The sequence below is a fragment of the Megalobrama amblycephala genome, linkage group LG4 (genome assembly GCF_018812025.1).
Source record: "Megalobrama amblycephala isolate DHTTF-2021 linkage group LG4, ASM1881202v1, whole genome shotgun sequence".
NCBI classification, from domain to species: Eukaryota; Metazoa; Chordata; class Actinopteri; order Cypriniformes; family Xenocyprididae; genus Megalobrama; species Megalobrama amblycephala.
Genome location: NC_063047.1, coordinates 9035546 through 9058988, shown reverse-complemented (window position 1 = coordinate 9058988; position 23443 = coordinate 9035546). Strand labels below are relative to the sequence as shown.

The window sequence follows — 23443 nt, the reverse complement described above, 5'->3', positions numbered from 1 at the left end:
TTGTAGTTCTAGACTACAAGTGAACATGCATTTACTCATCTCACTTGCACAAAAACATTCAGTATTCCTCAAAATGAATAAAAAACAGTGAGATGCAATCTCAGAATTGTATGCAAACCTGTAATTTAGATTAGATTTAGAAATAAGAGTGTTGAACTTCCTTTGTTCTGTATCCTATTCTTCTTTAATCCAGAATGTCAGCACAGCTGAAAGGTTTGTTTTAGCTGCGCCCTCTACTTTACAGGTGTAAATATGCTTTTCCCTCAGCCTGAGGCTTATTCATGTTACTTTTGGTGTGAAAGGGCCTTGACATTTGCCAAAAATAGAACTTTTTTTGTTGTTATTAAAAAACAAGCAAGCCCAGCCCAGGTGAGAAAAAGTATTTATTATTTTTCATAAAAAAGTAACTACGTAACGCAATTAGTTACTTTTTAAGGGAGTATCGCAATATTGTAATGCATTACTTTTAAAAGTAACTTTCCCCAACACTGGTTGTGAATCAGCATATTGTGTACGCAAATTTGGGCATTGGTAAGGACAGTAAGGACCCTGGCTCACTACACATTGGGACACTGATGACTGATTTTTTGGCGAAATGGCAATGTCCTCATTGTACAACATCACTAGTATTTATGAACAACATCAGAACTGATATCTTTCTGACATTATTCTTTAATGTTATTTAAAGTATGCTACATTATAATAAATACTTTGTTTGTTGTATATACATGCAACATTTCAGCCGTAAATAAACTATAGATGTTATTATGTTCATTTCCTATCTAGTGATGTATGTTTAGGCTGAAATATAACTAAATAATAGTTTGTCATTATGCGTAGTGAGTTGACTCACATGATTTGTGTTTTGCACTTCAGAAATTCAGATAAGGGAACATAGTGAGCATCGATTCTCCCTGGTTTTCATGGTGCATTGTGAGACTATTTAGGGAGCAAACTTTTCAGTGCACTGTATGATTTTATGACTGAGACAGCTCTTAAAATGGCCGCTTCCTTGATCAGTGCCCTGACTGCTGAAATAGGAAGCTGATTGAGATGTACACTGGTCAAGATGATCCGCTTAAGTTAAAACTGAACATCAGAATGTGGATGTAAGGTGATTTAAGTGGCTTTGAACATGGCACGGTTGTTGGTGCCAGACGGGCTGGTCTGAGTATTCCAGAATCGGCTGATTTATTGGGATTTTCACATACAACCATCTCTAGGGTTTACAGATAATGGTCAGAAAAAGAGAAAATATCCAGTGAGCTGCAGTCCTGAGAGTAAAAATGCCTTATTGAAGCCAGAGACGAAAAAACGTTGCCTGATCTGATGAGTCTCGAATTTCTGTGGCAACATCCAGATGGTAGGATTATGATTTGGTGTGAACATGAAAGCATTGATCCGTCCTGCCTTGTATCAATGGTTTAGGCTGCTACTGGTGGTGTAATGGTGTGGGGGATATTTTCCTGGCACACTTTGGGCCCTTGGTACCAATTAAGCATCTCTTAAACGCTACCTGAGTATTATTGCTGACCATGTCCATCCCTTTATGACCACAGTGTACCCATCTTCTGATTACTTCCAGCAGGATAATGCGCCATGTCACAAAGCTCAAATCATCTCAAACTGATTTCTTGAACATGACAATGAGTTCACTATTCTCAAATGGCCTCTACAGTCACCAGCTCTTAATGCATTAGAGCACCTTTGGGATGTGGTGGAATGGGAGATTCACATCATGGATGTGCAGCCAACAAATCTGCAGCAACTGTGTGATGCTATCATGTCAATATGGACCAAAAGCACTTGTTGAATCTATATGCCATGAAGAATTAAGGCAGTTCTGAAGGCAAAAAGGGGTCAACCTGGTACTAGCAAAGTGTATAGCAAAATGGCCGGTGAGTGTGCATTAAAACTTTTTCAAACGGCTTTGTTATTGTGCCTTTCGCTAATGTCTGGATTTTCCTAAAGGCACAATGTAGACAGATCTTTGTCTTTGTATTGTGATGTACAAGGGGTTCTGTCTGGTTGTTGATTGGATGGAGGCTGATCTGATTATGAGCTTATAGTCAATTATAGGAAAGGGGTGGGTTTTAAGCATCCTAAATGACTGAAGAATAATCACCAGAGAGAATTTTGTCGTTTTTACCATAGATCGAGTTATGGTGTTTTGTTTAAAGATTATGAGGTCAAAAAAATAATAATAAAAAATTAAATGTATGGATGAATTGTTGGATGATCACAATATGATCAATAAAATGCATTTAGAAAAAAAGGATAGGGCGAATTTTCATTTCATACTGACTTTAACTGTTTCATCTAATGTAAAACAATTTGAGGTTTGTCAGGAACCAAGCATTCTGAGAATGCTAATTAAATTTTACTTCTACATTACATCTTTAGGCATAATTCAGTTTTCCAACCTCATATTGCCCATTAGTTGATGATAATCAAATCACTGCATGACAGAAATCACTTAAAACTGGCGGAAGATAAAACATGCTTGAATTCTACAGATTTGACTACTAGAACTACTTGGAGTGCTTAATGAAAAGCTCTAGGCTCTGTAAATGTCTTCTCTATAAGAAAAAACAAGGCATTGCTCTAAGTTATTTGTTTGTAAACACTTGATTAATTTGCTGTGTGTGCTTCAAAATATGTCTATAGAGAATGTAATCTTGGCTTGCTTTTTTTCTCTCTTTTTTTTTCAAAAGAATCTTTCTAAGATAAATAACCTGTTAGTGCTCTGACAAGTATATACTCTACAAGGACCTGAACACACACAGCAGTCTTCCCAAGAAGCCTGCCCTCCATCTCCCCTACAGGTCTCTCAGGTAATAGAATTTTAAAGTTCATGTTTCTGCATGTAGATAAATGTAAGCAGGCATGTTTTTTTTTAATATTAGCTGTGCTGTGTCAAAAAGTTGGAAACATGACATCTTACAATTAGAATGGGATGATGAAAGGTCAGACATTAACTGAAATCTGGGCCTTCTAATTCCTTATTCTTGACATGGTAACCGATGAATGAAGAAACAAGGCAGACATGGCACAATTACCTCATCACATCTCAACCACATACAGACTAAAGAAATTAAGGTTTCTAAATGATGACTATTGTATGTTATGAGTGGGATGACAAATAATCATCATCTATCATATGACATCACAGACCAATGAACTCTGCCATCTATGCTGTGATCATTCCTAATATGGACCTGAAAAGAGCTACGATTTTACACTTGTGTTTGCATTATAATGTTAGCAACAATAACTACATATCCATTGTAACCATAGGGTACACTCTTAGAAAAAAGGTCCTGTGGGGTTTAATAAACCCTTAAACCCTTCTACGGTTCTATCTTGACTTGATTTAAAAGACCCATTTATGCCAAATGGCTTTATATGGAGGAATGTCTTAAATAATTTGCATATTACTTTTCATTTTTAATGTAACTTTAAACTGATAAAGTATGTTTGTAAGCTGTTTAATTAACAATTTAAAAATAATAATTTAAAAAATAATTTAAAAAAATTAAAATTAAAAATGTATTCAAACAAAATTAATTAATTAAAACTAAATCCATATAATGATCCCATGAGAACCCCTGAAAGGTTCTATATATGAAGGGCCTGAACCGTTTAAGCTTATTCAGTAGGCTATATAAAACCTTTTCTTTTTAAGATGGGGGTAAGATGCCCCCGGGGCAATATTCTTTTTTTTTCCCTCTTGACCAAAGATGACACAAAATCTCACCTCAACACATTTGATCTTCTTAATTTTTGAAGATTCAGTCAGTCGAAATATAGGCTAGCTAGTTTTGAGGTTAATTGATCCGATTTAGTTTCTCTAGAAAATGGAGATCTGTGACATTGTATTATGTTGAATACCTAGGCTATATATGTCTATAATGTTTTTAGGTTTGTGGAGTAAAAATATTGAACTGTATATAAAATTAGACCCTCCTATACGGGGTGGCTGATAAGAAAATGTCACTGTTATGTTCTACAATCAGGAGGAAACTAGTCGTTTTTGTAAGGGGCTGCTTTACTAAGAACAAATTAGACATTTAAATTTTGAGCACATTTAAAGGCCTATTTGATAAAGCGTACTTCATATTTTGTACATTTTCAGCGACAGAACAGGCAATCACAGCCAGTGAACGAGAAACCCAATGTTCCCTCACGCGAACTGCTGACTGAGATCCGCGCTCATAGCGCGTGCCATAGTGTGAATGGGAATGAAGGAACTTACCTGTCGAGCGCAATCGCCGTCATTGAATATATAGAAGCGAAGACGGCGGCTATAGGAAAGAAGTTGTGGAATCGGCAGTAATAGAGTCCGAAATACCACTCGTTGTGCACGGAGTAAACAAAGTTTATAACGGTGTTGAATGCGGACATTGACGCTTCAGCGAACGCCAAGTTCACGAGGAAATAGTTCGTCACGGTTCTCATTCGTTTGTGCGCCAAAATGATCCATATTACCGTGATGTTGCCCACCACGGAGACAATGACAATTGTGCTGTAAGCCACTGCCCAGAGCACTATCCTCCAAACCGGTTGCACAAACTGGTTCCAGTATATCTCGGTTTCATTCTGTGCGATGGAGTTGTTCGTCCAGTTACTTTGAAAGTCAGTGGAAGTGATGAGCGAATCCATTCCTATTGAAAAAATGTTAAGTGCGATTTAAATATTGTTTCTTTTCTTTTTTGCTGGATGTCGTATTAATGTTCAATCGACCATGTTCCCTTTCAAGAGAAAAAAGGTAAAAATATTGAGTTTCTTGGCACAAAAAGTGTTCCGAATAGTATTCTTCAATTGTCCTCTCTGATAAGGAAGGATGAACCCTGTGTTCCTTCAAACAAGACAGGAGAACAGATCGCAACGGCTTGCTCCTTCACTTTTCCTCATCATGAAACCAATTTTAGCTCTTGGTTACACACACCTCACTCCTCTGAGCGTCGCTGCCAAGTGCGCAGCGCGTGCCAAAAGAGAAGTCGCGAGCACACATGAGCAGATGCTGCAAACACGCGGCTCTGAGAGGAGAAGAAGGGACGAGTGGTTTCAAATACAGTTCTCTCTCTCTTTTTTTAATACGAAATTTGAGTAATCTATTCTGCATATGTAATTCAGAGCGCGCCAGGTGTGCCACGTAGATTGAAAGATGATGTTTGGTGGCGCGCAGATGCTGTGTGAGATAATGAAACAAAAAGAATCAAGGCTTGAAAATCCATTTCTTTTTAATATGAAATGCGATTAATTCAGAGCTCACCTTGTATGCAAATTGAAAGATGTTGTTTGGTTCTTTCAGGTTGGACAGAAAAAGTCATATATATACTAATAATTTCGAACTTTTGACATTGATAACGGTATAAATTACTTGTTATGATGCGCTGGGAACGTCATTTGCCAGTTCCGTTCGACATCAAACCAATGATTTACCTATACCAAGTCGCTTCAATTTTGACACAAGTAGTCTAATTAAATTAAAGTTCACGGTCTCCCCCTGGTGGTTCCATCTGAACGCGCGTTAAACGTGAGCTCAATCAGCTAGTCTGTTAAGACAATATACATGATGGACATAGAGTAAACACAACTTTTATTATTTTTCAGATAAACTGGATCTGGACAGCTACAGAATCAGTTGGAACACTGACTGCAAGCCAACCTTTGCCCATCGTCAGTGTTGTGCCATACCTCGCTGATGCTCTGAATGGTCACAAATCTCTACATCCATGTTCCAAAATTTAGTGAAAAGCCTTCCAAGAAAACTGTAAGCTGTTATGGCTGCAAAGGGTGGGATTAATGCTTTTTAAATATGTTTTAAATGCTCAACACGACATAGGAGCATCATTGTGACATGTGATGCGCTGAGGTTCGGGTCTGGGCTTTGTGGAGGTCTTTCTCTTCCACATCAGACACAGTAAATCATTTCTGTATGGATGCCGCTCTGTAGAGGGTGTTCTCATTCTTTTGGCCATAATTTCACTGCCATCATTCAGCATACAGAATACGTGCATTATTCAAATGTGTCCACATAACAAAGGGATGTTTTGATACTAGATGACTCACAGTAAGCCTAGGGAACTGCCCTTTACAAAGCAATTTTTCAGCATTTTAGTGAATAATTCACTATTCTCAAATTTTTGGATTTTAATATAAATAGAAGGTTGACTGAGATTCATGATTATCTGAGTGACTTGTTTTGTTTTTTTGCTGTGAGGTTTTATTAATTGCTTTGTTTCTTGTGACTGATTTCTGTAGCTCTCTGATTTGAAATAAACCCCTTTTTAAATAATCTCACACTAAGGCAAAGATTTATTGGTTATTATTATCTTTTGACTGTTAGAGTTTGTTTGTTTTATTCCTAAAGGATTAGTTTACTTTAAAAAGAAAATTACCCCAAGCTTTACTCACCCTTAAAGGGTTAGTTCACCCAAAAATGAAAATTCTGTCATTTATTACTCACCCTCATGCTGTTCCACACCCGTAAGACCTTCATTAATCTTCAAACCACAAATTAAGATATTTTTGTTGAAATCCGATGACTCAGTGAGGCCTCCATAGCCAGCAATGACATTTCCTCTCTCAAGATCCATTGTTGTACTAAAAACATATTTAAATCAGTTCATGTGAGTTCAGTGGTTCAATATTAATATTATAAAACGACAGGAATATTTTTGGTGCGGCAAAAAACCCCGTATCGAATCATGATTCGGATCGCGTGTCAAACCGCTAAACTGCTGAAATCACGTGACTATGGCTCTCCAAATTGCTGATTTATAACGCTCCGAAGCTTCCTGAAGCAGTGTTTTGAAATCGTCCATCACTAAATAAGTCGTTATTTTGTTTTTTTTGGCGCACCAAAAATATTCTCATCGCTTTATAATATTAATATTGAACCACTGTACTCACATGAACTGATTTAGATGTTTTTAGTACCTTTATCGATCTTGAGAGAGGAAGTGTCATTGCTCCCTATGCAGGCCTCATGGAGCCATCGGATTTCAACAAAAATATCTTAATTTGTGTTCCAAAGATTAACAAAGGTCTTACGGTATGGAATGGCATGAGGGTAAGTACAAGACAGAATTTTCATTTTTGGGTGAACTAACCCTTTAAGCCATCCTCGGTGTACTGTATATGACTTTCTTCTTTCTGATGAACACAATCTGAGGTATATTAATAAATATCCTGATGCATCTGAGCTTTATAATGGCAGTGAACGGGACCAACAAGTATGAAGCTCAAGAAAGTGCATACATCAATTATAAACACAGATCATCTGAATTGAAGATATGCGTTTTGTGTAAGAAAAATACCCATATTTAAAGGTGCTGTTTGTGATTTCTGAAATTCGTTGTTGAACACTGTTGATATTTGAAATCAACCCAAACAAACCCAACCCTCTCTTCATTGCTCCACCTTCAAGTCGGTCTCGAAGCCCAACCCGATTACTGCTGGCATGCGAGGCAAGTGCACTACCAATGATGCTAAACACCTCATTCTCTAGCATTCGTCACTGTGCAGTAGTTTAACTGCAAAACTCTCAAAACTCTATTTGACCACTGTTACACACACAATGTCTGTTTACGTTTATAATGGATGGATGCACTTTCTTGAGCTTCATACTCGTTGGTCCCATTCACTGCCATTATAAAGCTTGGATGCATCAGGATATTTATTAATATACCTCAGAATGTGTTCATCAGAAAGAAGAAAGTCATATACACCTAGGATGGCTTGAGGGTGAGTAAAGCTTGGGGTAATTTTCATTTTAAAGTGAACTAATCCTTTAATAATAATCAAAAACAATCCATAACTCAGTGAAAGTACTCCACAGGCATGCAAATTTCATTGTTGTAGCCCTCTTTCATGATAATCAATTCAATGGGTCTAGGAGGGTTGGAAAGTCCATCACATGCATTACCTGAAATGCAGATTCCTACAAGAACCTCCGTGGGATTTAAGGAAGCATAATTATGATGTGCCGTGGCAACTCATCAATGTTAATTAACATGACAGCATCTGGGTTGCAAGCAATTCCACCCACACGTATGGGTGTATTTTTATGTCCTTGTTAGTTCTATTTGCATTGTTTTTATTTTGTTGATTTAAGATATTTTCTGTTCTTAAAGCAGTCAAAATGATCTGAAGGATAAGAATGCAATGCAGAAAATGTAGCTTGGCAATCCTTTTAATGCTCTTATATTTTTTTCAGTCCCGTGTGTACCTCTACCTTCTTTTTGATCATAGCAACATACTGTAATATCCTCTGGCAAGGAGCTCTGCTCAACAAATCAAGATTTGGGTGACCACTGGTTGTCGACGACAAAGAAATCGGAATTTTAATTTCACACACCAACTGTCAACCACTTGGATCGAATTTAATGTACCTTGAGGGAATAAAGAGCAAAAGAGAGGGGCCACAAACTGCCCAATGCTGCCCAACACCTTCATTAATTAAAAAAAAAATGCCCCGACTCTTCTGAAAGCCCAGTGCCTTTTCATAAATCTGGCCATGTGTGCAGTTGAAGTCAAGACTTTGAATAAAAATGAATAAGTGATTTGGTTTTTATTGTCCATCTAGCCAGTGTTGCAGCAGTGAACTGAATCTAATGTGGAATTGCAGAAGCAGAAATAATATTTGTCAATATGTTCCATTAATTTATTCTTTAAAATATTTATTTTGCAAATATTTGCCATATTGCACCTGGTTGTTCACCTTTCACAAAGGTGTTTACTATGTAAGTCCATTTAATAAGAGTGAAGTTATAGAATTAATTCAGGCATGGGTCAATATAGGAGAGATCGGGGATGGTTGTAACACTTTTTGCTTCAGCACACATAACTTGCTGAATTTTTTAGCTTGAGTTCTCAAACTTTTATACAAAGTACCCACTTTTGTTTACTACAAATGGAACCAATTCAACCCTCTACAAGAATATCACAGACCTTGTGAGTTAATGTTAAATACATGGTGTTCCTTTGTTACAACCGGTTGTAACACATGCTGGGGTAGGTTGTAACAATTAGACAAAAGAAGCAAAAACACATGCATACCATATGATATTGTTCAAAAACAGGTTTACTGAAATAAAAGAACAATGTCAATGTCATTCTGTAAAAACATTTGAACCTAGAAAATTCTTAGTTGTATGAAAGACAATGGCTGACAGGGCCGGGGATGGTTGTAACACTTGTGTTACAACCATCCCCACCCCTGCAGCCATTGTTTAGCTTGCTGTATTACCATAGTGGTTTCAAATTAGCAGGGGGAAAATGCATCACATATTGCCTAAGAAACTATTATTTAATCTAATATAAGTCATACAATTTTATCTGCATTAGTAAACATACAAAACAAAATATAGTCTTGATCAAAATTTTTACTTTCTTATCTTAAAATCATTTTTTTCTCTATATATTCTGAATGTGCCTGTTTCCAGCCTTGACAATCAACATGTGGGATCGGAGAGAAAGTAGGAAAATACTCAAGTGGTCAAATGACTCCCTATCTTGTCCCAAATTGGTGGAATTGATTGTGTTACAACCATCCCCATGTTACAACCATCCCCGGTCTCCCGTACATGTCAATTACATGGCAGAGACTGTTACTCTAAATGTATTTAACCATTTTTAAATTGAACATTGATCTATTAAAAGCTGCACTGAGAGTTTAAGGACTACTGTGTGACGAAAAAGACTTGTGAAAAACGTAATTACAACCACAAGCTACCTGAGAGATAATCAATATCTGTGAGCATGCCTAGAAAAAATAGGATTTTCCGTGATGTATTGCCATAAGAAGTGAACAAGTACTTCTGAGGATTAAAGCTATTGTGACACATCTTAGAGAGATACTTTCTTTCCCGTAAGAGGCTTTAGTTCTTCAAGCTAGACAAGTACTATCTTCTTTTTATAAAACAGATATTATCTGTCAGCTGGCTGGCATGGGCTTGTAAGGTCATTTAATGTTTCAAGACATCAAGTGTTTGATGGGAATCTCATTTATGTCAAAATCTTTACATGGAAAGTAGGCTATGTGATCTGTCTGTCATTAAATCTGTGCTGGCCCTTTAAAAGGTTTGTTCAGCATGTTGTTTTGGCGGGGCGGAAGTTATTGTTGGGATAAGAGTTACACCTTACAGCTGCTGATGTGTTTTTCAAAACATTTCAGAGGAATCGACAGCCAAGTTGAAAACTTGACGGAAGTGCTTATTATGTATTCAGACGGGTCTTAAAAACAGTCTGCTGTCTCTCAGAGAACAAAGGTTCATTGAGCCTTAGCGGCATCGGCTAACATCTGAATGCACGGAAAGCTCAGGATAACTGAACTCAACTAATGCTGTTACCATGCCGTCTTATGAAGAATTCAGAAAAACCAATCACTTCTATTATTTCGTTAAATTCTCTCTAAATGTCTATTCAATGCTATTCTCGGTAAGTGTGCGTTTAAACTGAAAGCTGTTCTACTACTAGCATTGCTTTGTTTCTCCCTCACCTCACATAAACACACACCTGCCCTGAATGAGTACACTCATGTGTTTGTGTTGAACGTACAGTATAGGTAGTCTTTATAAATGTCGTACCCTTGACAGGGTAATTTTGGGATACATATTTGCCTCATTTCTTTGTAATTTCTCAGCTGAGCTTTGTGGCTCAGTAAAGGAAACAGACAGGCGCCGCTGGCAGATTTAAAGGGGCAAGACGCTGTTATTATTGCTGTAAATGTAAATGTGTTTTTTATGGTTCCTGTAAATGATTGGTGACTTTAGTTTTCTTTAGTTTCTCGTCCTATCGAGTTTATATGTGATCCTGGACCACAAAACCAGTCATAAGGGTCATTTTTTTTAAAATTGAGATTTATACATCACTGAAAGCTGAATAAATAAGCTTTCCATTGATGTATGGTTTGCTTAGATTTTTGGCAGAGATAGAACTATTCGAAACTCTGGAATCTGAGGGTGCAAAAAAATCTAAATATTGAGAAAATCGCCTTTAAAGTTGTCCAAATTAAGTCCTTAGCATTGCATATCCACTCAAAAATAAATGTTTGATATATTTTACGGTAGGAAATTTACAAAATATCTTCATGGAACATGATCTTTACTTAATATCCTAATGATTTTTGGAATAAAAGAAAAAATGATAATTTTGACCCATACAATGCATTGTTGGCTATTGCTACAAATATAACCATGCGACTTATGACTGGTTTTGTGGTCCAGGGTCACATATAACTTATCTATCGCTCTGGATAGAATATCCATAGATAGGATATATAGAAATGTTTATTAGGGATGCAAAAATGCAAAGTATTAATTATTTGGCCTTTTTGTGACTATACCAGAAAATATTTTGAGAGATATTTTGACCGAAATTGAATAGTTAATTTAATCTGCTCATTTTAAGATTGAAATAATAAGGTAAAAGGATAGTGACAGATTATGGTAAACATGCATTTATTACATAGTTATGCACAATTTAATAAATAAATAAATAAGCTATAAAGTTTGTTGTACTTCATTTTAAAAATTAAAATAAAAAATAAAATTGTGCATCATTACATGTACACATGGTACTAAAAGAATGTCTTAAAGAGACAGCACTCTGCAAGAGAGAGCGCTGTTAAAGGGTTAAATCTTTGGGCTTTCTTTTCTAATTATTTTTAGAGGCTATTTCTCTTATTTTGAAGACTTTTTTTTTTAAGAGTTAATTTAAATATTTATCCATCCTTTATAATGTGCATTGTAATGTTGTGATATCTACATTTACTTTTATTGTAATGTTTTTACTATATTTTGAATTTTGTTTTTGAACAAAGTATTTTAGCAGTTATTGGCCATAACAGGAAAATAATTGTTCGCTTATCAGTATTGAAAAAAAAAAAAAAAACATTTTGTGCGTCCCTAAAACCTATATTTTTCTTTGATTTGATGTCTGGTTTTGATATTTTAGGTTTCAGGTCTGTAAATTATGTGTTGTTTTACAAGAATTAAGATTTATTTATCGAATTCAACAAGGAACACAGAATTCTTCTTGACTCACTAGCCAGAGTGTTCTGTTTTCTCACAGGAAATGCATTAAGTCACTGCCTTATGGGAGTATCTTTACTATTAGAGTGTTTAGAACATGATGATACAAGCAGAAAAGCCTCACAGGATACTCTTCAATTCTCTTTCCATTTTTTTCTCTCCCCTTCTCTACTCTTATGCTTGATTTGTAGCCTTTACACTTGCTTTATCAGACATCACTAAAGCACCACCATCTATCAATGAACAGAAAATAATTGAAATTGACAGATGACAAAGTTAATCAACCAACAAGACTTATTAAATTAACCCTCTAGAAAGAACAGTCAGGGAAGAAAATTAAAAACGAAGTGGTTTCAGTTGGCATGCTTTGTACTAATGTAGTCTTTTGTTAGGATACAAATTGATATTAAGACTGCCACATCAATCTTTATGATTTGCGTCATTCCATTGACATTGTTTGTGCATTTTAGCTAAGCACTCTGTAAATTACATTTGTCGTCTTGGGCATTAATCTGAGGAACACAAGTGATACACATGATCCACATGACTTTGTTGTGCATCAAAACACTGATTTCAACTTTATATCTTTGTTACATGTCTAATCTAATCATATAAATGTACTGTTATGAAATTATGTAAGCAGATGTGACTTGTACAGATGTTTTACCAAACCTACCACTGCCCCTGTCCCCTCAGTTGCTCGGTCTGTGCGTGCTATGTATTGGAGTTTATGCAGAAGTGGAGAGACAGAAGAATCGCACCCTGGAGGGTGTGTTTTTGGCTCCTGCCGTGGTCCTCATACTGCTGGGTCTCGTCATGTTCACTGTGTCTGTGATGGGGATGGTGGGATCCCTCAGGGACAACAAGACTCTGCTGCACATGGTGAGTGTTGCTTGTCTGAGCATATGTATGTGTGCCAAGCTTCTACCATTTGACTGGTGATATTTTTACTTGCGGCTTAAAAGGAAAGTTCACCCAAAAATGAAAATTCTGTCTTCCATTACTCACCCTCATGTCATTCCAAACCATATGACTTTTGTTCGTCTTCGGAACACAAATGAAGATATTTTTAATGAAATCTAAGAGATTTCTGTCCCTCCATTGAAAGTCTGTTCACCCAAAACTCTGACGCTTCAAAACTTTAATAAAATTAAATCTGTTAATCATATAAAGCAATCGTGTCTCTTCAGAAGACTGTAATTAAACTGCTCAACTCATTTTTCCTTATTTTACAATCTCTTTATAAATGATTTTGAAGCAGCAGAGTTCAATAGAGTGACAGAAATCTCTCAAATTTCATTAAAAATATCTTCATTTGTGTTCCAAATATGAACAGTAAATGATGAGTTTTGGGGGTAGAACTAACCCTTTAAATAAACTTTTCCATGCAGTTCCTGTGCGTGCTGTGTGTTCTGCTGGCTCTTCAGGCTCTGGCCCTCATCATTGCCCTGATCTTTGAAAAGACGGTAAGACGTAAGGAATATTGAGAACAGAGAGAATGTTGTGTTGTATGGTTTGTTGTTAATGAGTCCAAATTTTCTCTCTTTAGACAGTCAAATTATTTCAGAAGAGTATACGTGAGGGAATCAAGCACTACTATGATGACCTGGACTTCAAAAACATATTGGACTACGTGCAAGAGAAGGTTGTTTACTTAACTGTTTTATTACTAGAACCTAAGTGAATTATACACCCACTCTAATATGGTCTTCATCAAGTCAGCCATAAATAATGTCCATCTTTCTAGCAGAAACACATAGTTTGTATCAATTAAAGTCCCTTTCATGTACCCAATCTCATAGCAGATGTCGCAATACTGTCACGTGCATCATAAATAGTAAAAAGAAATTCGGTAACACTTTACAATAAGGTTCATTAGTTAAACATTAGTTAGCTAATGTATTAACTAACATGAACTAACCATGAACAATACATTTGTTATTCTATTTACTAATCTTCGTTAACGTTAGTTAATGAAAATACAGTTGTTTATTGTTTGTTCATGTTAGATCACAGTGCATAACTAATGGTGACAAGATTTTAATAATGTATTAGTAAATGTTGAAATTAACATTAACAAAGATTAAAAATGCTGTATAAGTGCAGTTCATTATTAGTTCATGTTAACTAATGAACCTTATTGTAAAGTGTTACCAAAATTTCGAATGGTTCTGTAATCCAGCTTTATACACATTTTTTTACAATACACATATTTATACAATATGGCATTTAAAAGAAAGAAATTAGTACTTTTATTCAGTAAGGACTAGCGGTTGAACAACTTCAGATTTTTTTAAAGTCAACATTTATGTGATTAAATTCGAGTCAATGTTGACTAGTCGCTGATGACGTCATTAATGAACAAAAACGGGGCTGTTTACACAGAGCGTGTTTTTTCCATTCCAATGCACTACTTTTCCATTGTTTTTCTATCCAAATACGGGCTAGACGGACGTGTATATAACCGCTGATCTTTTGCAGTGTCTTGCGCATGACATGGCGTTCTAAAAATGTGGCGCTCAAGTGTAAGTGTCAGTTGTCAGTGTCAGTTTAACTTTTAAAAAACGCATTTAGAGACCTTGCGTTTAGTTAGTTCACCCAAAAATAAAAATTCTGTCATTAATTACTCACCCTCATGTCGTTCCAAACCCGTAAGACCTTTGTTCATCTTTGGAACACAAATTAAGATATTTTTAATGAAATCTGAGAGCGTTCTGACCCCCAATAGACAGCAACACAGTAACCACTTTCAAGGCCCAGAAAGGTAGTAAAGATATTGTAAAAATAGTCCATGTGACTACAGTGGCTGAACATTAATTTTATGAAGCAACAAGAATACTTTTTGTGCGCAAAACAAAAAAAGACGAATTTATTCAACAATTTCTTCTCTTCTGTGTCAGTCTCTGACGCTTTTCACGCTTTAAACACAGCGGAGTGCAGCGCAGCGCTTCCGGGTTCTGTCAGGCTCAGTATTGGCGGGCTCCTGCGTCAGCATCACACGCACGCGTCATTGTACTCACATGAACAGCGTCAGAGACACACGGAAGAGAAGAAATTGTTGAATAAAGTCGTTATTTTTTGGTGCACAAAAAGTATTCTCATCACTTTATAACATTAAGGTTGAACCACTGACTATATTAGAGTCACATGGACTATTTTAACGATGTCTTTACTACCTTTCTGGTCCCCGAAAGTGGTTGCTGTCTATAGGGGCCAGAAAGCTCTCAGATTTAGTCAAAAATATCTTAATTTGTGTTCCGAAGATGAACGAAGGTCTTACGGGTTTGGAACGACATGAGGGTGAGTAATTAATGACAGAATTTTCATTTTTGGGTGAACTAACCCTTACGAAGAAAACTGCCACTCAAGTTATAATTAAAATGACCCCTTTTAGGCCTCTTTTTTTTTTAATAACTCTCTTTATTTGTCTTTTCAGTTTTCTTGTTGTGGGGGAGATGAGTACAAGGATTGGGAAGTAAACCAGTACCACTTCTGCAATGGCACGAGTGCTTTGTCCTGCGGCGTTCCCTACACCTGCTGCATCCGTCAAAGCGTTAGTCACGTCTTTGAGTCATGATACATTAATCATGCATATGTCCCCCCTGTACGCAGCAGTCTGACGAGAAAAGCCTGTGCCACAGGGTGTTTTTCATGATTTGCTAGTAATCTCTTCTCGCAGAAGAGAATGTACATTTTGTTTGAGGTGGAAGCAGTCTGACCCACAGGTCTGTGAGAGCAGGGAGCTGATTTCTGAGTTTTTCTTTCTGGTGGGTTAGAGAGCTTTCTAGTAAATGCTGTTCTCCATGAGTCAGTGGAGAGTGCATCATGATGGAGAGGATTTAATTTGCCTGCCCTATGCTGCATAGAGTCTCTTCTGCTGTTTATGTGCACCTCTCTCTCTCTCTCTCTCTTTCTCTTTCTCTTTCAGAGTTAATGAATGTTGATTGGGCACTAATGCACTGTTCTCCTTTCGGTATGACAGCTCACTATGCAGTGAGAGAGCGCAGGCCTTTTCAGGCTAAGAATGAAACACTATAAACATGATCAAAACTTCCTTAGAATATTCTTCACATCCTGTCCTATTTTCTCCATTCTCATCCTAGGTAATGCAGATATATTTAGCCTAATGTGAGACAGAAATTTATCCTCCTTTTAATATCAGATCATTAATTTGTGTTTCAGATGTTCCCCTTATCAAGTGCAATCCTAATGGCACAAAATGGCACAAGAAATGTAGTAAACAAATTGTCATTCAGTAAAAGAACTATAGCTAGGTGCAGATGCTCAGGAATCTGCTGATTTCTGTAGCCTTTTTTGCCCAGGTTTTTAGGGGGAAAAAATATGGTAAAGGATGTAATATGCTCTTATCGGTTGCTGAAAGCATAATCAGATTATCCAAAATATTTATGGTGTAATGGGCCTTAAAATTCTGTAGAAATCTGTGGAACTGACACTTTCTTCACCCTGTTCCCTTACTACTGAAGCCCCGCTGGTGTTCTCCATCTATTTCAAACCACATCATCTTATATTATGGCTTCTGGTAGCTGATGCATTCATTTTGGAGAAAACGGAGGTGAAAGTCGCATGGTGCAAAATGTATGAGATGTATCTGACTGGAGCAGGCAGATTTGCATTCTATTTGTAATCTGATTAGATGGGCTCCCTGCTCGTCAGTCCTATTAGATCCCAACATTGCAATGACCCTCTGCTTTAAAGGTCACATTAACATGGTTATAAGTGTGTGCTGGAATTCCATCTGGAATTCTGTAATATAAAATTTATTTTAAGGGTCAAAGGTAATCAAAACACAACATCCAGTTCACCAATACTCTTCTGCACCAACATCGTCAAGCTGACTAAATGTCACATCTCAACTTGAGAAGGTTTTCAAAAACTTCATATGCAAATTACTGAGTCCTGTGTGTTTATTTTTATCAGGTTGGAGAAGTTGTGAACACACTTTGTGGCTACAAAACTCTAAATCAGCAGGTAAGTGGAGGTCTCTGGAGTCTCATTTTAAGTCCACATTCTTGTAATGGCCTGCAAACAGCCATCACTGATTGATGTTAAATGACTTGCGTCATTTTACGTAATACTTTCATATCTAATGATGCATTTGGAAAGATTCATTTGCTGGATCTTGACAAGTGAAATTACCTTTAAAGGAGGAGCTGTGACAGCAAAACAAAAAACTCTGATAGCCATTTCAGGTGCAACCTTTGTTTTTTGTTTCCATAGATAAAAACCAAGCAAATCACATCAGAGCCATTACGAGCACCACCTCCATTATGCCATTACGATGAACTTTAGTTGTGATATTTTAACTTCACTTCTGTCATAGAATCGGAGCATTACCTGCCACCTGTGCTGATTTTGTTTTCTTTCTCTCCTATGTATTACAGCGTGAAGCTTTAGATGGCATAATTCATGTGCGTGGCTGCATACATGCTGTGAACCTGTGGATGGGGGACAACATTGGCGCTACTATTGGAATTTGCTGTGCGGTTGGACTGCCACAGGTTTTTTAAATTATCTTTCCCTTCTTGTGCTTCCTGTTTATTACTTAAATCATCTTATCCAGAAATGTATGTATCTCTTGATCGTGTACTTTTCCCTGTGCACTTTTTATCTCCCCTGCTATTCCACATTTCCATTTTGATTGCCTACCTATTCTGTTTGACTCTTCTCTCATTAGAGACTCCTCTGACAAACAATAAATTATAGAAAATGGGCATCTGCACTGACCAGATGTAAATACCCAAAGAGGGGTGCATGACTCTTGGAGAAGCTGGTACCAAGTCTTGCTAAAGGGCAAACTTTTATTTTCTAAAATAACCAGCCTGCTGTCTCTCTCTCTCTCTCTCTCTCTCTCTTTCTGTCTCATCTTGCCCCTTGCTGAGATGAGGGAAGAGGTCACATTAAATGCAGCCACATGGCTATGCTGTCACATTCCTCCATTAATGCATTAATCCTCTAATTAGAGCAGAGGAACAGTCCATTTACACAGATATGATGGAATGTGTGACAAAGTACCTGTCTGGTAAATTACGGTATGGTTGCATTAGTGATCTGCTGCAGTATTACTGTATATTGTATCATATTTTAAATTAAAAATCATATTTTTATATTATAAAAATAACTGAAATTAAAGATATTAACTTTCTGATCACTTATAATTGCACATGGTGAATTGTGTTTCGATTTAAAAATGTTAAAAGTATGAGTTTTTACACTACCGTTGAGGTCGGTGTCAGTAAGATTTTGTTAATGTTTTTGAAAGAAATCTCATGCTCACCAAGGCTGCATTTATTTGATCAAAAATACAGTAAAAATTTTAATATTGTGAATTAGTGTTGTCAAAAGTACCAACCGCGATACCAATTAGGTACTGAAATGTTTTAGAAATGTGACACTTTGAGCACTGTTGAGCGGATTCGTAAACAATTCTGATTGGCAATTGTGTTCATGCGCTCATCAGATGTGTCTGTGATTGGCTACAATGATCAGCTCTTCAAACACATGTTGTAAATACGCACCAATGACGCTCTTTACTGAGCACTTACACAAATACACAGGGGAGTGTTTGAAAGCAGGCGTCTATCAGCGTCTGTCCGCTAATAGACACCTGCTTTCAAACACTCCTGCTACTGCTTTCAAATTCAAACACTTCTGTGTGCTTTCAAACGCTCCTGTGCGTTGATCATTGTAGCCAATCACAGACATATCTGATGAGTGCGTGAACACAAAGGCCAATCAGAGGTGTCTACGAATCCACTCAACAGCACTCAAAGCGTCAAAGAGTCTCTGATTTGGTATCGCGGTTGGTACGTTTGACAACACTTGAATATTATTGTAATTTAGAGGTGCCATCGAATTGAAAATTGAATTTACCTCGGCATAGTTGAATAACAAGAGTTCAGTACGTGGAAATGACATACAGTGAGTCTCAAACTCCATTGTTTCCTCCTCCTTATGTAAATCTCATTTGTTTAAAAGACCTTCGAATCTCAACATAACACCGACTGTTACGTAACAGTCGTGGTGTACGCCCCCAATATTTGCATATGCCAGCCCATGTTCCCAACATTATGAAAGGCATTACACAAGGGCAGCCAGTATTAATGTCTGGATGTGCACAGCTGAATCATCAGACTAGGTAAGCAAGCAAGGACAACAGCGAAAAATGGCAGATGGACCAATAATAACTGACATGATCCATGATAACATGATATTTTTAGTGATATTTGTAAACTGTATTTCTAAATGTTTCATTAGCATGTTGCTAATGTACTGTTAAATGTGGTTAAAGTTACCATCGTTTCTTACTGTATTCACGGAGACAAGGGCCGTCACTATTTTCATTATTAAACACTTGAAGTCTGTATAATGCATAAATACAACTTCATTCTTTATAAATCTCTCCAACAGTGTAGCATTAGCCGTTAGCCACGGAGCACCATCAAACTCATTCAGAATCAAATGTAAACATCCAATTAAATACTCTACTTGCGCGATTAGACATGTTGCATGACGAACACTTTGTAAAGATCCATTTTGAGGGTTATATTAGCTGTGTGAACTAGCTGTGTTTATGGAGTGATAGAGTTGAGAGCCTGGGAGGTGGCCGAGAGCGCGCAATTTAAAGGGGCAGCAGCATGAATCGGCATATTTCTAATTATGCCTCAAAATAGGCAGTTAAAAAAAAATAATTAAAAAAAAATCTATGGGGTATTTTGAGCTGCAACTTCACAGACACATTCAGGGGACACCTTAGACTTATATTACATCTTGTAAAAAAACGTTCGATGGCACCTTTAAAATAACCCTGTTTTCTATTTTAAAGGGGACCTATTATGCACCTTTATACAAGATGTAATTTAAGTCCCAGGTGTCCCCAGAATGTGTCTCTGAAGTTTCAGCTTAAAATACCTCACAGATAATTTATTATACCATATTGTAAAGACCCATTTCTGAGTGCAAACAAAAACATGCTGTTTTCGTGCATGTGCCTTTAAATGCAAATGAGCTGCTGCTCCCCGCCCCCTTTCCAAGATCACAGCTCCTGTCTGCATCAGATACTGTGCCAAGAAATAACAAGACAATCTGCTAGGTTTTGATCATCATCTAGATTGTGATCACGCTCACGGACAGTGCAGTTCTTCTTCATCATGAAAGTTTATTATTTCCATGTGTTTTAAAGCTATATACATTTAAACTTCTAATTTATCATTATCTGAGCACACACATCTACAGCACATGCACAGAGAGCTGGCTGTCAAATGACAAGAGTAAACTAACTTCTTTCATGTTTTTTATTTTTTTATTTTTATTGTGCCTAAACTGTGAAATACAAGGTTATGTCAAAAACACACAAAGTTCACACAAAAACACAGTCGGTTGTGTCTGTGAACGTAAACAGCAGGGACAGAAATCGCAAGTGCATATTAGATCTGTTGCACATTTAGATCTGTTGCACAAAATAAAACTAATTCACTTCGTCTGAAGCGGTTCAGATGTTGGGAATAAATAAAGACTGTTACACCATAAGACTGTTCACTATTACATTCAACAACAAAACACCTCAATTGTTTACCAGACATTCTTGTCACTACATACTGTATATGCTCCGGCATAAAGACAATGGCAGACAATGCACAACTTGCTCAGGGTGGAAACTATGCTAATAAGGCGTTTTTTCCGTTTTTTTTCATTTATAGGGTGGTTTTGTAGACACACTGCTGACACATTTATGTTTAAACACCATGTAAAAGTGAATTTTGCTTAAGAGGTGCCCATTAATATATTTTAAAATGTACACCTGGCAAAGTTGAATTTTCAGCAGCCATTACTCCAGTAGTCCAATGTCACATAATCCCTGAGAAATCATTCTAATATGCTGATTTGGTGCTCAAGAAACATTTCTTCTTATTATTACTGCTGAAAATATTACTTTTTTTTCAAAGATTTTTTGGTCCCACTTTATATTAAGTGGCCTTAACTACTATGTACTTACATTTAAATTAATCATATGATACAACGCACTTATTGTGTACATACATGTTTTTACATTGCACATATTTTAAAAAATACCTGCATATAATTACGTCTGTAATTAATTTCTGTAATTACATTTATAATTACACTGTTGACCCATCCCTTACACCTTACACCAACTCTTAAACCTACCCATACCACCAAACCTGTCCCAAACCTTACCTGTATCCCACCTCAATAGCAGCAAAAGTGTTTTACAATACAATATGAACAAAATAAGTACATTGTACTTATTTTTTTAATGTAAGTACATAGTAGTTAAGGCCACCTAATATAAAGTGGGACTGATTTTATTTTGTTGATAAATACAGTTCAAAAGAACAGCATTTTTTGAAATAGAAATCTTTTGTAACATAAATGTTTTTCACTTTTGATCAATTTAATGTGTCCTTGCTGAATAAAAGTATTAATTTCTTTAAGAAAATCTTACTAACTGACCCCAAACATGCAGTAACAAATTGGGTGTAACCCGAGATCTGTTTCACCTGCAGATAAGGTGTAACCAATTTATAGTAATCAAGAAAAAAGAAAGAAAGAAAAAAACCCTCTTGATACTTACAACTTCAATGTTTCTTTCAGCTTCTTGGTATTCTCCTGAGCTGTATCTTCTGGAATCTTTTGGTGGAGATGAGTGAGTCTGAAGACATGGTGGACTTTAAGTTACTAAAACGTGGTTTTGAGTACAGCGAACTGGACCTCTCGGGTGCTGGATGGTGCATGTGTCTACCTCGTGACGAAGGGTACCTGCCTGTACCTGTAACAGAGCCTGACACCTGGACTCCAGACCCCATCCCTTTCAACATGGAACAAGAGCAGCCCAAAATAGCCTTTACACATTCCCAACTAGGGAGCCAAGGAGCTGAGTCAGGTGTGGGAATGGACGAAGTGGACAATCGAGCTTAAGAACCACAAAGAAAATGAAGCTGCATCTTAAGCGTATTGTTTTTTGTTTTTGTTTTTTTAAATTGTGATTTGTATATAGAAAAGTTTGCCCTTGCACTGTGTTAAGATAAAGCGAGTTAGTTGCACTACATGTTGGTAAAAATGTTTTTAGGCATGAAAAAAGGAGGTTTGTTTAAAACATTTGGTACTAGGGGGAATCAGGCTTGTGTTTATCAAACTTTTAAAAACATCATTTCAAATGCTGTTTACAGTCAGTTATTTTTCACCATTTTAATTCTTTCTGTCTTATGGGATTAAGGGAGTTTGACTTGTTTTATTGGTCATATTGTCATTTAATAGTTTATAAGGTACATAGAAAGGATTCTATTAATTAATTGTTGGCAATCAATTTTTAAAATGTTTTTAAAATAATTTATGATTTTATTATGTCATTTAGGCCAATATTGCAATGAGTTCAATGAAATTGGCAGTTTTGGAATTCGTCACTGTTGTAACTGGCAGATGAGGCTGGGCATTCATCTCTGGTCTATGCAACATTTTATATTCATGTTTTTAATTGTTTTTATATTACACTGTTGTCATGAAACCGACTCTCAGTAAAGAAGGAACATATAGGAATATTATGGATCTTCTTTTTCTTTTAAAAGAGCATGTGGTTTGTGTAATGCCAACATTTTTCCTTAACAGTAATAAGTACCAATGCAATTTATTTATTAAAGTGTTGCCTTAAGTACAACAGACGTTTTCTTACCTCAGGCTATTCAGGAATAGCCACATTGATTTGCAGGTAATTTGTAATAAGGATTTTTTACTTTTTTTTTTTTTTTAAAGGGAGGCCTGGCATTGTTTAACACTACTTGAAGTTTAATTTGTCTTGATGTAATGCTTATAATTAATGTTTAGTTGTCATAAACTGCTGTTTTAAATGTGTAGTTCATTCATGTTTTATCTTTCTCAAGTCTATGAAAGGTTTGAAAAAAAGTTTAGCTTGAAGGATGTCACAATTATGACTCTCTGCCATTAATGTACAAAACCCACCTTTTAGTTGTAAGTAGTCTATTTGAAATACCTCACGATCGCACCTCTTTGCTAATAGACCTTTTGATGATGTTGCTAAAGATGGACTGCTGTGCTCCAGCTAATGTAGCTCTGGTTTTGTAACATTGATGTGACTTTCAATAAAATCAGCTTGAATTAACTTTTTAAATACGTCTCTGGTTATTTCTATATTGTTGAATTAATCTTTTGAGCCTTGTAGTGGAGCGATACGAGGAGCTGTGAAAACTTCTGAGGAGATGGGCTTGTGGATTTGTGGAAACCGGTCACCTGAACCATTAAACATGTTTTCTAGTGCATAATCACACTTTCATGTTGTTCTGATGAGAGAATGGTGTCCCAGTGGTTCTGTGAATTGTGTAGATGGTTCTGTAAGACTAATGTATTTT

General features: G+C 36.5%; 2 protein-coding genes across 2 annotated transcripts in view; one reads left to right on the top strand and one right to left on the bottom strand.

Moving 5' to 3' along the window:
- The window catches only part of tacr1a (tachykinin receptor 1a), a 30715-nt gene extending 25469 nt beyond the window's left edge, over nucleotides 1-5246 (bottom strand). The window contains exon 1 of the mRNA XM_048187281.1: nucleotides 4256-5246. Within this exon, the coding sequence (XP_048043238.1) occupies nucleotides 4256-4662 (407 nt within the window). The 5' untranslated portion in view covers nucleotides 4663-5246. The remainder of the gene's footprint in view (nucleotides 1-4255) is intronic.
- A 4844-nt stretch (nucleotides 5247-10090) lies between these two features.
- zgc:110329 (uncharacterized protein LOC550500 homolog) lies at nucleotides 10091-23205 on the top strand. The gene is made up of 8 exons (XM_048187280.1): nucleotides 10091-10446; nucleotides 12738-12923; nucleotides 13433-13507; nucleotides 13591-13686; nucleotides 15478-15594; nucleotides 16980-17030; nucleotides 17444-17560; nucleotides 21675-23205. Exons 1-8 carry the CDS (start codon nucleotides 10360-10362, stop codon nucleotides 21996-21998), a joined length of 1053 nt encoding a protein of 350 aa, XP_048043237.1. The 5' UTR covers nucleotides 10091-10359; the 3' UTR covers nucleotides 21999-23205.
- The last annotated feature ends 238 nt before the right edge of the window (nucleotides 23206-23443 follow it).

Excerpts from the sequence above, each read along its gene's own strand:
- zgc:110329 (XM_048187280.1), top strand. The coding sequence starts at position 10,360 with ATGCCGTCTTATGAAGAATTCAGAAAAACCAATCACTTCTATTATTTC. Across the intron at positions 13,687-15,477 it reads TGGACTACGTGCAAGAGAAG|TTTTCTTGTTGTGGGGGAGA; the intron begins GTTGTTTACTTA and ends TTGTCTTTTCAG. Across the intron at positions 17,031-17,443 it reads ACAAAACTCTAAATCAGCAG|CGTGAAGCTTTAGATGGCAT; the intron begins GTAAGTGGAGGT and ends TATGTATTACAG.